The sequence below is a fragment of the Rhipicephalus sanguineus genome, chromosome 4, assembly GCF_013339695.2.
Source record: "Rhipicephalus sanguineus isolate Rsan-2018 chromosome 4, BIME_Rsan_1.4, whole genome shotgun sequence".
Classification (NCBI taxonomy): Eukaryota; Metazoa; Arthropoda; class Arachnida; order Ixodida; family Ixodidae; genus Rhipicephalus; species Rhipicephalus sanguineus.
In genome coordinates this window covers 151047687-151064053 of record NC_051179.1, presented here as the reverse complement: position 1 = coordinate 151064053, position 16367 = coordinate 151047687, and the positions used below count along the sequence as shown (strand labels likewise).

At 48.5% G+C, this 16367-nt stretch overlaps 1 protein-coding gene across 1 annotated transcript in view; it reads right to left on the bottom strand.

Annotated features, from left to right (window-relative positions):
* LOC119390804 (2,4-dienoyl-CoA reductase [(3E)-enoyl-CoA-producing], mitochondrial-like) overlaps nucleotides 1-16367 on the bottom strand; it is a 37314-nt gene that overhangs the window by 16147 nt on the left and 4800 nt on the right. The window contains 4 exon segments of the mRNA XM_037658500.2: nucleotides 2677-2749; nucleotides 8602-8701; nucleotides 15964-16155; nucleotides 16158-16197. Coding sequence (XP_037514428.1) covers nucleotides 2677-2749; nucleotides 8602-8701; nucleotides 15964-16155; nucleotides 16158-16197 — 405 coding nt within the window.

Below are 16367 nucleotides of genomic sequence, written 5' to 3'. Positions count from 1 at the left end.
TTTTTTATGTTTTATTGTGATAGCAATTATATGGACACTCTCAGCGGATTTTTGCCGTCGCCGTTGCCGTAATATTCCGTATAAAGTCCAAATTAATAACATCACTACGCCTCAAGCGGAGATTAAACTAGCTGGCCGTCTGTCTCCGTCGCACGGAGAACGCATGAGATAACATCTTCCCGTGTGCAGGCCTGCCGTCGATTGCTCATCAAACAGAGAGGAAACGCCCCGCACGTCTTTCGTAAGGAGCACGAAGGGATGCCAGGGGAGCGGGGGGTGGGGGGTGGGAACCGCATCGTTCGAAGGACGCAGTCACTCGCGCGCGCGCTATCTCGAGGTATCAGGAGACGGTTCGTAAACTTGCTGTGCTCTCAACGCTTACTTCGTGTTCAGAGAACTCAGAGCATGAAAACACTTCGGTTCCTGGAGCGGCCATATTCCCTTAAACCAGCGTTTTGTTGAGTTACACGAGATCAGATCCAAAAGAGTTAGCTGCGAGCTTTACTTCGTTTAACAATACAATTTGTTAGTATCGCATTCATTGCTTCGCCCTTAGGCGAAACTGAGTTTTTTTAACCGTCGGCTATTGACCTCGAAAGCGAGGGGCGGATGTGTAACATGGCGTAGCCGCTTCACTGTGGGCCGTCAGCGATGGGCCCGCTACCGACAGCTGCACATTTGCGACTGCTCCGACCAGGAGATATGCTTTTAGGAGCTGGTTCGCCAGGTCCTTAAGCTGGGGCAATGTCCCGCGTTGTAAGCGTAACCATAGTTCCATAGGCGACCGCTACAGGCGCAGCTCGCGCGAAAGAGAAGTCTTCTACCTTTTCTTTTTCGAGCGCCTTGATGATGACATTAACGCAGGCAAAACCACAAATAGCATAGCCAACTGTAGCATGCGCACGCTCGCGCGAAAGAGAAGTCTTCTTCCTCTTGCTCTTTGAGCGCCTTCATGATGACATTAACGCAGGCAAAACCACATATAGCATAGCCAACTGTAGCATGCGCGCGCTCGCGCGAAAGTAAAGTCTTCTTCCTCTTGTTCTTCGAGCACCTTGATGATGACATTAACGCAGGCAAAACCACATTTCCTCGATTTCCTCGACCACACGTTTGGCCACAGCTGCGAGGTCTGCGACCGCTTGTGGTTCGACAACAACCTGACCACAATTGCTACTGTAACAACATGTGACGTCTTTACATGATAGTAGAGGAATTGTACGGAGCATTCACGGTTTACCCGATTATCTCCGAGCCAGCTCCTCAATCATTATTCACTTCGTGGATATGGCGTAATTTTTATTAATGAGATTACATTTTTAAAAAGCAAGCAAAAATTGGAATTGGAACCCTAGCACGTGAGCTCGACAGGGCGGGGCCTTTTAGGGGGGTATTTACCGCAGAGTGATTACAAACTCGGATGTGCTGGTAGAAGGAATTACGAAAAAGCTCTTCTGGATGAAGATCCATGGATAAAGTATATCTGAGGAAAAGTGTCAACGCGTTCCCATCGTTCGCGGTGTTCTTCTCATAAAGGCGACAGCAAGGAAAATTCTATATTGTTCCATATATCTACTGCTAGCGATCTCAGATTTCATTCACGATGTCCAGAAACAGAAGTGACAGACATTTTAGCGGCACGCATGTAGTTATTACTGAACATTGCTTTCCTTGCGTGCCATGGGACGCTTGAAACGAGCAATCAGCAACGTTTCTGGAACAGACGACGTTCGCCGATGAATCGCCGTCGCACTTTCTCGCTACCGATAGGCCTAGACGTCACAAGCCTCTGCGGAGAGCGCGTTTTGCTGTCGAGCCGACTTGCAAAACAAAAGCTGCGTCGGCACCGTGCGTGGCATCGTGGCTTACTCGGGACGCATGCGCGAGCGCTATTATTCAGCGGAATAATTCTTGGTCCATCGTTGCGACTTTGGATGCCCCAAGATCAAGCTGCACATGTTCTGACGCGCCGGCGGTGCGATTTTTGGCGATAGACGCCCCTAAACCCGAGACTTTGGCGCAGTTTGGCGCAATTTTCGTCGATATTATCAGGATGGCGCAGCAAATACAATTTGGCACACTTTGGCGCAGGAGTGGAATCACTGGATTAGTTACTAATTACCCAATGAAATTGAAGAAATGTTAGTGTGCAATGATTTTTTAATAAATAAGAATGAATTCAAGGAGAGTTTGTTCCTGTGCATTGAACGAAAAGTTGGTCACTTGTGGTTGCCACAATGTCATATGCGATTGTAGCAAACTGCCCAGGTAGCTTCCTGAGTAGCTTCCATCATAGAACAGTCAGAATCATCTGCTTCCATGTTATTGTGGCCCCTATCCCCACTGTTCTTGACATTCTTAGGCTCGGGCAAGTAGCAACAACAGCAACAATTGTACCATCTCGACAGCGTGATGGTGCTGCCACCTCATCGTAAATGTCTGAATTTCGTCTCCGATCCTGAATTTCTCTGACCCCACATTCAAAGTTAAGTTTTACCCTAATCAGCGAACAGGCAAAGCACGTCGAGGAATGCTTTCTGTCGAAAAACAACCCCACAAAATATGTCTCAGTGCTTACGGGCAAGGAAGAAAACGGTACAACTGAAACGCCGAAAGTTGCATACTGTGACCACACGATCCCTTTATTTCGCACATAATGTGCCATAAGAGGCTCACCTTGGTGTAGACAGGCCCAGGCTCAATGCAGTTGAAGCGCATACCGTACTTTGCCCACTCTGCTGCAAGTGACCTAACGGCAAACAAGCAAAAAAAATTACACATCTGGTTGAATCAACCAATAAAGCTACATAGCTTTGAAGTACCCTCTGTAGAAATGTGTTTTTTTCATTCACTTTTGTGTTTCTTTCCCTTATCAACATGACACTTCAATTTAAACAACAATCATTCAGTTAATGCACTACAGAAGTTCATTAGTTCATGAATGGTATGACACTGCATGTCAAAACTGGGTCACAACAGAAATACAGTTAAACCTCAATATAATGAAGCCACTAAAATTGGCAGTTTACTTTGTTATATCAAATACTTCATTGCTATCAGCATCAAAACATAGCTGACATAGAAGCAAGGTTATCGAAGTTCTGTACGTCACAGTCCATGGTGCTAAGTGACATATGCAAGAGGCAGTCTGCATTAGGGTTTACCAACTGTGGCTATCTAGTGTCAAGAAGCAGAACTATGACGAGTGTAGTCGCCACTTGTTCCATGTGGGACCAATTTTTATTGATGACGAGTATAGTCGTCATCGGTGATTTTGGTACCAAATCTCAGGACGACTATACTCTTCAACGGGAGCAAAGGGATGAAGAATAAAGCAGCTGAAATATGAAGGAAGCCCCGCGAAACCACAGTGCACTGAACGTATTAAGAACTGCCATCTGCTGGAGATATCGGTGAGTGCAATAGCACAACAGTATAGCAGCCCCCAAAATGGCATTTCTTCAAGTTTAATCTAGGCTGGTGTTTCTCACGCAGCCTAAAACAAACAAGGTGTGTTCACTGAAAGCGTGCTCAAAGAAACAATGCTGCTGTGGTAGCACATACAGATGTTCCCTTTCATACCACACAGAACCACTATTAACCAATTAGAAGTTCCAGGAACACTGCACAGTCCTAATGGCACCACCTTAAACATAAGGGGCCTATCTGGGGTTACAATGGTGGTCTTTCCTTGAAATCGGGATGTGATGTAATTTACCAGCAGCTGAAGCACAGGTCCACTGAACAAAGAGGGCATATGAGGTCAGTCTAATGCATCATCAATATGTGAAAGCGGGAACACGTCCTTTTTTTGTTACGTCAATCAGCAATGGTTAATGCAAAATCTTGAAAAACCACCTTACTTTTTCACAAGCGTGAATGGAGCTGCCCAGCGTCTTGCTGAATTATTCTGACCAAAAGAAAAAAAAAATGTGCGTCTGTAAACAAGGGCTGCTTAACTACTGCTGAACCTCGTTATATCAAACAATCAGCTGATCACAAGATAGTTCAATATAGCCAAAATTAATACAATATTGGAGTAGTTGTGATGAGACACTGCCATAACCACTGATTTAGTACTGAACTGCAGCCATACTTTTCAGCAGAGTGTTAACCTTTCTTTTTCTGCATATGCCACAATCGTATGACATGCATGACTGCACAATACAGTACCAAACATACACAACTACAGCCTTTGAGAAAGAAATCATCAAGCATGGAGTGTCCCTGAAGCCAACATTTCAACAAAGGGATGTGTGTCTGTCGACAAAGACGAGTCGTCTTGCGAAGATGTTGGTTCTAGTGCCATTCCTAGTTCGATAACTTCTCAACACTTCAAGCCAATGTCTTTCACCGGTCTTCTGGCTTGCTTAATGTTTAATCACTACAATTCGAGAAAAACTTACTTCTAAGTAAGGATAAACAATAACGAACTGTACTTCTTCATTCGAAGCGCTGCTTTTGGCGCTGCAGTTTGTGCGGGAATCACAAGTGCCTTTTTTGAACAGCTTACAGCGCTAAACAGACGAGGACGAAGTTCAAAGAAGTTAACATGTCGTTACCTTCTTTGAACTTTGTCCTCGTCCGTTTAGCACCGTAAGGTGCTAAAAAATGAACTATCACCAACTAGCCCACGTTTCGCTTCTTGTCACAAGTGTCTTTCAGGTCACTGCTGTCTGCCAGTGCGTTGCATGAATGTCTGCTGCCTGTCTTCAGAGTGCACACAGTCTAAAGATCTGGCGTTTGACATATACACTTCATGCTTGACCAAAATAGCTATGTAAAGTCTGAAAGGCCTGCATTTACAGTACATCCAGCGGCTCGTTCACACCAAAGTATTCGGTGTCCACAGCAACAGAAACTTTCCTGCCGCTGAAATTACAAATTGATCACACTGCCAATCCTACACAGTGTGGTGCTGCTGCATAGCCCTGAAAAAGCAGTGCGCACTGTTCACACCACTGGCTTGCACGCAGCGTGCATGCTTTTTTGTGCGAGTCGGTGTTTGTCACTACGTTGCACTTGTGAGGGCTTAGTGGCAAGCATATTCATGGTATTGAATCATGAGCAGAGCGCTGCTGAGAATGGTGCAACTACTGCACTGCATTCTGACTAGTTGCAAAGAGGGATTCTGATAGCGGCAGCAGCAAAAGGAGGCCCAGACTAGATTGTCAGAGATAGGGCCTTTTCAGCAGTTTGCATGTTTCTCTAGAAACCGATTGTCCCAGCGCAAACATGCCTCAGGAATACAAGTGTTTCTGCATGCCACCCCTACTGGAACATTACGATTGGAATTAGCAATCAAACACATATTTCATGGGTAGATCTACGACGGCATTAAGTGTGCCTGCCCCACCAACACAAGTAAAGAATGGGCGGACGGTTACATGGTTAGCTTTGCTAGAGCAGAAAAGTTGGTATGTCTCAGTCTCAAGAGGAAAGCCAAGAGCCTGGACTGTGGTTCTGCTGTGGAAACAGGCAGACAGACATCGATGCTGTGAGACCACAAATTACATATTTTGTCAGAAGCATTTAGACAGATGCAACAAGAACAGGCGCAGCCATCTCGTGCTTGGCGCGTCAATCGTCATCTTCTCCTGGTCGGATCCTTGTGGCACATACTAGCACGCTACAGGGTCCCTCTTGTAGCGAGGAAGTCGCAAGTATGTTACAGGTGGCCAGAAGCAGATTGCTGAGCTGTTAAATGCACGCGGAGAGTATGGCAATCTGGAGTGATTGTAATATGAGATGTTGTTGAAGCATCGGTATCCAAGTACGCAGGTTTGAGATGGTCGACGGAAACCGTATCTTCCCGGCGGTTGATGAGCAGGAGGTAGTATTTAGGTATGCAGTTGATGATCTTAAACGGGACATCATTTGGGGACTACAGGGAGGTGGCATGGCATCGTGTCGCACAAAAATGTGCGGGCAGTTTTGTATGTCAGGACTGACGTACACACTACGGGATGTCCATCGTTGTCAGGGAGAACTACGGTACGCATAGCGTTGTATAGATGGTATGCATAGTCATAAACACCGGCAGGTACCGTGGGTGAGTCGCTGAAGAATTCACCAGGAGCTCGAAGAGTGGTGCCAAATGTCAGCTCGGCGGCGCTTATGGACGAGTCACTATGAAGAGACGAGCAGATTCCAAGCATAATGAAAGGAAGGTGTTTGGTCCACGATGAAGGAAAGTGGAAGCCGTGAGTGGCGCCTTCAGTTGGCGATGAAAATGTTCGATGATTCCATTGGTGATGGGGTGGTATGAGATGTAGTCTTGATGTGGTTGACACCGAGGAGCCAAGGTAGATTGGCGAGCAATGTTTCAGTCAAACTGGTGACCACGGGGAGTCTTAATGGTGGAAGGGACACCGTAGCGGCTAATCCACAGAGTGACGAATGCTCGAGCTGTTGACTCCGCAGTTATGTATTGAAGAGGAATCGCTTCAGGCCACCTGGTGAACCTGTCAACGCAGGTTAACAGGTAGCGATGGTTCCCGCATGGAGGAAGGGGATCGACGATATCGACATGCAGGTGGCTGAAGCAAGCATCTGGGAAAGCGAATGTATCAAGAGGGGTCACAGTGTGGCGATGCACTTTAGATTGTTGGCACCTAGGGCACGCATGTGACCAACGAAGAACGTCTATGTTAATGCTCGGGCCACACATAACGAGAAGTGATGAGTCACTGTGTTGCGTGAATGCCAGGGTGAGCCAAAGAATGCAGGGCATCAAAGACTGCTTGAGAGAATGGGAGAGGTACGTAGGGACGAAGATGTCCTGTTGACGTATCACAAACGAGAGGCACGTCACAGTCAGGCACCAAGACATCAGCCAAGACGAGAGACGTGCTGCGCTTGTGTACAGCTGGAGCTCCTCGTCATTCTTCTGGCTGTGAAGTCGATGCTCATTGGCCATGTTGTGTTGCATAGATAGCGGCATGAGAAAGCGCATCAGCAACAGTGTTTGCACTGACGTGGCGAATGTCGCTCGTATATTCAGAAATGAAAGAGAGCTGTATGATTTCGTGGGGGGCACAGGAAGTGCTGGTGGACGTTAAAGCAGACGTCCATGGCTTATGATCCGTAAGGATGTGAAAGGCGTGTCCTTCGAGGAAATATTGAAAGTGCTTCACAGGCCAAGTAGACGGTGAGTAGCTCTCAGCCAAAGATGCTGTAGCGGCGCTCGGGAGGGGCAAGTTTTCGGAAAAGAAGGTGATGGGCTGCCAAGCGCCAACAACGGACTGTTTCAGATGCGTCTACTATGACGGAGTTGGGGTGTCGCATTAGGGTGGCGGAGGAGCGTAGCGCCGCCAATAGCTTTCTTTAATGTCTGTAAATGCACGCTCAGCCGTATCGTTCCAAGGTATGGGGTATCGGTGTCTTGAGGCCCTGAGAGGGCCGTTGAGAGGCTGCAGTATATCAGTGAACAAGGAATAAAGCGATGATAAAAGTTGGCGAGTTCGTGATGAAGGACATGGCTGTTTGTTCGGAAGGTGGTGACTTCAGCGTAAGTTGTTCTACTTTTCGGGTGAGCTCCTCGTCAGCAGTGAAGAAACGTGCATAGCTGTCGCCCTAGCTGCATTGTTGGGCGAAGGGTCTGTAGGGTGACGAAGTGTGGCCACGGAGGGAAAACCAACATCCATAATTCTGTCGGCCAAACTGAGCCAGAGATTGCAGCGTGGATGATGAAGACGCAGTGAGAATTAGGCGCACCTGCGTTGCAAGACGCTGCGAAAAAATTTCTCAAAGAAGTGCGTTGTTCGGTGTCGTAGTGAGATCGGGCGCCAAGGTTTGCGGCGCCACAATAAGTCAGTGGTTTGCAATCGCGAGCTCCTCTAATGTAAGGAGTTGCTGCAGTCGATGTTGCTCATGTCAGTAGTGTGCTTGATGAGCGTCTCCTTAAGATGATGATAGGGGTGATCAGCTGGAGGAGAGAATAGAACATCGCGAACGACAGTAGCAGTATGAGGCTGAAGTGCCGCAATGACATGGTACATGGTAACTGTGATGTAAGCCGATGACGACAGAACAATGACTACGGTGAGAACCAAAGTTCCGAGCCGACGACCAGAACTCGGGGAGCTTGAGAGTGGAAACGTCGGGCTCGCGGGGTTGTGGCGATGATGACGGTACCTGGTGAGAGGTCATGACTTTCTGGCTTCGAAAAAGACTGCGAAGACTGCGGTGCTCGAGTTCCTGGCAGCTGCTGGCCAAGCGAAGCGGCCGAGGCAAGGGCAATTCAGGAAGCGAAGTCCAGGTCACGGCAAGTGCAATGCGGTCCAGGCAAGTCCATGCAAGTGCAATCAGGCGAAGTCCACGTCACTAATTTGTGGAAACGGGCAGACAGACGTCGATGCTGTGAGACCACAAATTAGATAGTTTTGTCAGAAGCCATTTAGGCAGACGTGAACAAGAACAGGCGCAGCCATCTCATGCTTAGTGCATCGTCGTCGTCTTCTCCTGGTCGGATCCTTGTGGCACGTACTAGCGGCGCACTACACTGCCAAAGCCATGATTATGCAAACAGTGAAAGAACGTGACAGCTGCCCTGTTACCACGATGGGTGTAAGCAACGAAGTAGGAATGAAGCCCACTTACATCATGAGTGTTTCGACACCACTCTTGGCGGCTGCACTGGGCGCAACATATCCAGAGCCGTGCTTAGTGTAGGTTGCAGAGATAGCCAGGAAGTTTGCACCTGGAGAGGAAAATATTTTAGGGCACTCGTCAAAAAAGTTGGAGCAATTTCACTCTGTGAAGGTGGGTGACCAGCAGAGCTCCAGGGAGCACTCCTGTCTCCGTTCTGGTCGAGGTTCTTCAAAATTACACTGCTCTTTGGGCGTTCTCACAATGTGCGGTCTACCCATACTTGCCATGCACTACCACGCCAATGCAGCACCAACGTGAATGATGTGGTGAAACACGTACGAAACACATACTGCTCCACTGAAGCTTTCTGCACTCTCACATGGCGTTGTACTGCCCCCAGGATCAGCTCACCTTTGAGCTCACGATGATGTCATATAGTAACGTCACAATAACGTCACAAATTCTGGTGATCCGCGACATCATGATGACATCACACGATGATGCCAATACGTGACATCACTCGCTTGGAGGTGGTTATCGGTTCTTTTTGTATGCGGACAGATGCAGATCGACACCACGAATCAAGCAGCGTGCCATTTAGAGCTCACTGTAGAGCTTGCAACATGCAACTCAACGGACTCACTAAGTCACAACAGATGCTAGGAGTTAAGAATGGTCCATATCCTCCTTATGTAAGCTTGTAGCCTGCAAGACACAAACCTTGCTGATTGACAGGGCACGTGCTTGTCTCATCTGCCTTGTCAATGGTGCTGCCAATTTAGCAGTTTCCTTAGTCTAAAATGTCTTACCAACTGGTCCAAAATACCAACTTTCTAAAGTTATGTTCAAGGCAATACAGTAAAAGCTCATTAATTCGACACCCATTAATTCGGAAATTCGGATAATTCGGACGGCTCTATTGGTCCCGGCCAAAGTGCATGTTAATCTATGGGACCAAACCTTCGTTTTCGTCAGAATTGGGCTCCGCACCGCTTAATTCGGAAAAATTCTGACTGCTGCCGCTACACAAATGTGTGGTAAAGCAGCGCTGGCACCACTGGGGCGAAACCGAAACTTGAGTGACATCGCCATCGTTATCAACTAGTGGGGGCGATTGCGGCGTCATCGAACGTCGGCGTCTTCTTTCTTCGCTCCACTGCGCGGGAGCGACTAAAAGCCACCAAAACATGCCCGCGTTGCCAGACCACTTTTTGGTGCTGTCCCTAGGAAATTCCAAGCGAGATGTACCTAGCCTAGTCCCTGGCTCTACGTGCGTGTGAGACGTTGATCATGCGATTTAACCATGGAAATGCAGGTGGCTTGATTTAATGGACGCACGAATAAGGTGCATACTTGCTGCTTTCTTTGAGAAGGGCCACTTTTTTACTAAGGGGCATGCAGTTCGCAAGGCGGGGGAATCAGTTTTGTTTCAGCTCAATGAGATCACTGCGCAGGCATAGCCGCACAGTGCATTAGGTTTCATTTTTGTGTTAACCTTGCTAGCGTATCAAGCGCATTAGTTTACGAAGCTGGTCCTTTTTGGACGACGAAGTTTGAGACATGATCGGAACTTGTCTCGTGGTTCCAGAAAAGCCAGCTTTTCCCAAAGGTGCCTTAGAAAAACGTTTAGCTCCAATATTCCGCGATATAGTCACCGAATAATCAATATTGTTACGGGGAATATAAACAGAGACTCGAAGGACTAGCAACAGATGTATTTACAAGTAGTTCACCGAGCAGCGCTGCCGATAGGAACAGCTCGCGCCAGTCTATCCTATTGTCGTCCTTTTCTTCGTCTTGTGGATCACGATGCCACTGGTACGTAGCATGACCCCAGCGGCGGAAGCACCGTCCCGGAGCTTTAAAGGTCGTTTTCAGAAGCAGTGTTGTAGGGCTTGAGCCGTGAGACGTGAACAACATCACTGGACCGAACAACAGATGACGAGGGACAGATGGGGCCAATCTCATAGTGACAGGTGTTACTTGACGCACTACACGGTAAGGTCCCGTGTAACGTGAAAAAAGTTTTTCAGATAGGCCCACTCGTCGATTAGGGGACCAGAGTAGCACAAGGGTACCGGGAACGAAATGTGCGTCCCGATGTGAGGCATCGTACCGACGTCGTTGATTGCTCTGCGACGCCGTCAGGCGAGCGCGAGCGAGCTGACGGGCATGATCGGCTCGCGCGATAGCGTCATGAGCATACTCGCTGGTGGACGAGGTACTGGATGAAATGATGGTGTCCAGTGGTAATGTCGGCTCTCTTCCGTACAATAGGTAGAAAGGTGAAAAGCCGGCTGTGTCGTGGCGCGATGAGTTACACGCGAAAGTTGCGTAGGGTAGGGCAATATCCCAGTCTCGGTGGTCCGGCGACACATACATAGCGAGCATGTCCGTAAGCGTGCGATTGAACCGTTCCGCGAGGCCGTTGGTTTGAGGGTGGTAAGCAGTGGTCACTTTGTGCTGCGTGGAACAGGAACGCAGGATGTCGGCGATGACTTGAGAGAGAAACGAACGGCCACAGTCGGTGAGCAGTTGTCTTGGGGCACCGTGAACCAGTATAACGTCCCGTAACAGGAAGTCAGCAACGTCGGTTGCACAACTCGTTGGTAGAGCTCGCGTAATAGCGTAGCGCGTAGCATAGTCAGTAGCCACTGCTATCCGCTTGTTTCCCAATGTTGATGCAGGAAAAGGACCAAGCAGGTCTAACCCAACGCGGTGAAACGGTTCCGTGGGTATGTCTACTGGTTGAAGATGGCCAGCAGGTAGCAGCGACGGTGTTTTGCGACGTTGACATAACTCACACGCAGCGACGTATCGGCGTACCGAGCGAGCAAGGCCTGGCCAGAAGAAACGTCGCCGTACGCGCTCATACGTCCGAGATACGCCAAGGTGTCCAGCTGTAGGCGCATCGTGAAGTTCAGCGAGGACACTGCGCCGTAAATGCTTAGGCACGACAAGAAGAAGGTCAGGCCTGTCAGCTCGGAAATTGCGGCGGTATAGGACGCCCTCTTGAAATACAAGGTGACGGACGGAGGCGTCGTTTGGGGAATATTCCGCGCGGCTGATGATGTCGAGCAGCAGTGGGTCCCGTTTCTGTTCTTCCCCAATGTGAATGAAGGCGGACACGGAGAAGATGGAGGGCACCGTGTTGGCGTCACTGTCATCAGGATCGTCGACAGGGTACCGGGAGAGGCAATCGGCGTCCTGGTGCAGGCGACCAGATTTGTACACGACCGAGTGAGAAAATTCCTGCAGACGCAAAGCCCAGCGACCAAGGCGCCCCGAGGGATCTTTGAGGGTGTTCAGCCAGCAGAGCGCGTGGTGGTCGGTAACTACCGAAAATGGGCGTCCATAGAGGTATGGTCTGAATTTCGTGACCGCCCAAACGTGAGCCAAGCACTCGCGCTCTGTGATGGAATAATTGCGTTCAGGGGCTGATAGCAGGCGGCTGGCGTATGCAATAACGCAGTCATGGCCACGTTGGCGTTGAGCTAGCACTGCGCCGATGCCATGGCCACTTGCATCCGTACGGATCTTAGTAGGGCAGCAGGGTCAAAGTGGGCCAAAATCGGAGGAGTAGTGAGGAGCGCGATGAGATTGGAGAACGCAGAGGCCGCTTCTGAGCTCCATGAAAACGGGACGTCTTGTTTGAGGAGCTGCGTAAGGGGTCTCGCTATGTCTGCAAAATTTTTCACAAAGCGTCGGAAGTAGGAGCATAGTCCGAGAAAGCTGCGAACATCCTTTGCAGATCGTGGTACAGGAAAGTTTTTGACTGCGCTGATTTTGGCTGGGTCTGGTTGTACGCCGTTAGCGTCTACTAAGTGGCCAAGTACTGTAATTTGGTGACGGCCAAAGTGACACTTGGACGAGTTCAGCTGCAGGCCAGCGCGACGGAAGATATCTAAGACGGCTGACAGGCGCTCTATATGAGTCTCAAATGTAGGTGAAAAAACAACGACATCGTCCAAGCAGCACAAACAGGTGGACCATTTAAAGCCTCTGAGCAGAGAGTCCATCATTCGTTCAAAGGTGGCTGGAGCGTTACAGAGGCCGAAGGGCATGACCTTGAATTGATATAGGCCATCAGGTGTGATAAATGCCGTTTTCTCACGATCCATGTCATCCACCTGAATCTGCCAGTACCCGGAACGTAGGTCTATGGAGGAAAAATAGCGGGCACCATAGAGGCAATCGAGGGCGTCATCTATTCGTGGCAGAGGGTACACGTCTTTTTTTGTAATTCTGTTTAGGTGTCAATAATCGACACAGAGACGCCATGTGCCGTCTTTCTTGTGGACGAGTACGACAGGGGACGCCCAAGGACTACAGGATGGCTCAATGATGTTCTTGGCGAGCATTTTGTCGACCTCACTTTGGATAATTTGACGCTCAGTCGCCGACACGCGATATGGACGCCTATGGATAGGAGGCGCATCACCAGTGTTTATGCGGTGCGTCACACCGGTAGCTTGCCCCAATGGACGGCCGCCGAGATCGAAAACGTCGATGTACGACAGTAGAACCCGGTGGAGCTCGTCAGTCCGCTGCGGTGTTAAATCAGAAGCAATCATCGACTTAATTGCGCTGTCGGGGCAAGTATTGGATTGGTGCTGGGCAGAGGTATCGGAAGGAGTGGCCACCGTGAAAGCATTCACTGCGTTGTCTTCTAAGGTGGACAGCAATGCCACCTTATTGCTTGTTTTAAACAAATGCTTGTGGCGATCGAGCCACCACACGAACGAGCGTCATGCCGAAGCCGGCCTCCCTACTTAGGGCACAGTATGTGTGTACTAGGCGCAGCGATGCAGATTGCTTATTTTCTCGTCAGATCAGTCTGAAACAACCTGGTGATGCTCTTTCCGGCAACTAATTGCAGCCACAGGTAGCAAGCTTCACAGCGTGGCATTTAGTTTTCGTCGCATTACACCCCTGTGTAGCGGTAACACTTACAAAGCAATTCCTTCATTGTGGAGCGCAAAGAAATCTGTGCTGCGCACGCCGCCCATATTTTGACTCGTACCCTGCTTGTTTACGCCATGCTTGCACTGCCCCTTGGATTCAATGCACTATATATTTACATTATATACGTGCTACAAGATGACAGATTCACTATAGTCAGCTTTATAGCATTGCAGCTGTGTTATGCCACAAAGCATGTACTGTGCATCGGTGATTCGCTGTGCAGCGAAGCCCACCAGCAGGGAAATCGTAACTGCCACATACGTTACCTGATGCTTTGTCTTCTTTAATTACAAAAAAAGGCGCCCACGCAGTCTCCAGTCACCGTACGAGCACCCAAACGTCTAATAAATGCGCCAGTGCATAGCAAAGGTTTCTTCAATTCTTCTACCAGCCAGGCAAACGAATTAGCAGCAACCCTCTACATTAGAGAACAGACCAAGCCACTTCTTGGAATAGCTTGGAATAGTGTCATGGAGAAACTTAATTATGCCAACAGAAATTATTACAAGATACCAATGAATCACGTGGCCTGAATTCAGCGTGATCGCATAGTGAACTTGCTGCACAATTGCGACGAGGCGCCGCTACGGATGTCTACTTCAAACGCCAGCTGCTACATTTCAGGTCAAATAAATGTGCAGATGATAGATTTCTTAGCACTGCTGATAGACAATATCTGTATAAATTCAAGCGAACACACGCGAGGTAACATAAAGCAGGGCATACACAGACATTTTAACGCAACGCACACTCTCGAGTGCCTCAAGTTTCACCTCACTTGACGACCGTCGGACCCATCGGATTCGAAGGGGATCGCGAAATAATTCGATATATCCATTATTACAAATGGAAAATACTCCTGTAAGCTTTCATATTAACACGTCTCGGACAGTCTCATGAGATGGCTGATTCCTTTAAGTTGCTTCGAAGCCGTAAATGTTTTATCAACCACTTTGCGGCAGCGAACCCTTCTCGGCCACAAAGGACTAGAGCTTCACAGCGTGACGTTTAGTTTTCTTCGCATAACACCACTGTGCAGCGGTGAAGCTTAACAAGGCAAATCCCTCATTCTGGAGCGCACTGAATTATACCAGGCGCTTACATCGGAACACCACTGATACCTTGAAGAGTGAACTTGTTGGCTAGTTGGTTCAACATAACTTAAGGAGCAGCGCGAAAGACAGGGACAGAAAACACACACACACCGCACGTAGCGCAGTATGTGTGGTTGTATGTGTGCCTAAAGCCCCTCCATCGCGTCTACTGCCGCTTTTTTCCGGCGGAAAACGCATGGAGGGGCTTTATGTGTGCCTTTTGTCCCTGTCTTTCGCGCTTCATCCAAACTGACAGCAGAGTCGATGTCTTAGCAATCTCAGTCACTTCTAAGCGAACACTCGCGAGGTAACACAACAAAGCATGACACAGAGGCACTTGATGGCGTGTCTTGTTTAAAGATTTTGTGTATCTAACTTCAGTTTCAACTCGGCCTCTCGTTGCTCTCGTCTGCTGTCGCCAACTTGACTAGGGAATTTCTGGGTACACCACGGCGCTAATTTTGCTCGGCGGCACAAGGTAGCCAACATGAAACATGCTTACACCGCTAACATTGGGCGATGTTTAGGTGGCTTTTTAGTCTCGTGCCCACTGCGCCTCCGACGCCATTTTCCCTTGTGTTGTGTCGGCACCGTCTCTTCTTGAGGAGTTCTTGTTTTTTCCCGTTGTGACCGTGTTTACATGTGAGGCCCAAGCATGCGGCTGTAGCCGACGGTGGCATCGACGAGGTGTCAGCCGAGTCAACCGACGGTGACTGCCCGACCTTCGATGCTGTCCTTCCCACAGATATGACCCTTCAGGACTACATCGCGATTGATGATTGTGTCGCCACGACTGGTCTCCTGCCCGATCAAGAAATTATTAATGATGTCGCGACCTCATCGCACCTCACGGGAAGTCTCGGAGGCGCTTTTGATATTAGAGGGCGTTTGCCTGAGCACTTCCGACAGTTTGCGTGCTGTTGGCCATTTGGAAAAGTTAAGAAAAATTGTAATGTAAGCCAGAATCTGCGTGAAAACGCAGACGACCATTACAAAATACTTCAGCAAATAAAGGTATGCTTCTCCAACTTGATTTTAATGTTGTTTTTCCTGTTCATTCGTTAATTCGGCATTCGGTTATTTCGGACATTTTTTCCGGTCCCGTGAAATCCGAATTAACGAGCTTTTACTGTATAGCCATTGTTTTTTTCCTAAGCTGACGTTGAACACTAAAGCAAATGGCCGTGCATCAGCATTTATCTGCCCTTTTCTGATTAACATGCGGTGAAATGCAGCACTTAGAAGATCCCTTTGTTTCCTTATGTGATCCATCAGTTACACACTAAACTTGCCAATGCGAATGAGTGTTTACCTTTTCCAGCCTCAATCAGCCTTTTGCCTACATCCAATGTCACAATGGCTGTCCCGTTAAGCACAATGTCCACAACAGTCTTCCAGGCATTGGTGGACAGCATCTCGGTTGGGCTGATGAAATTTCCTGCTGCATTGTTGACAACTATGTCAGGCAAGCCAAGTTCATCAATGCTCCTGTCCACTGCTGCTCTACAGCAGAAGGGTCTCTGACATCTGCTGCGACGGCCAGGATCTGCAGCATAAGACACCATGAGAGAACAAATTTTTTTTCTTTTTTTTAAAGGGACACTAAAGAGAAACAATGAATTGGTTTAGATTGATAAAGTGTGCTTGGAGAACTCTTGCGTAGTTTATTTCACCACCATAGGGTCATTATTAGAGGAGAAAACCAAGTTGAAAGCT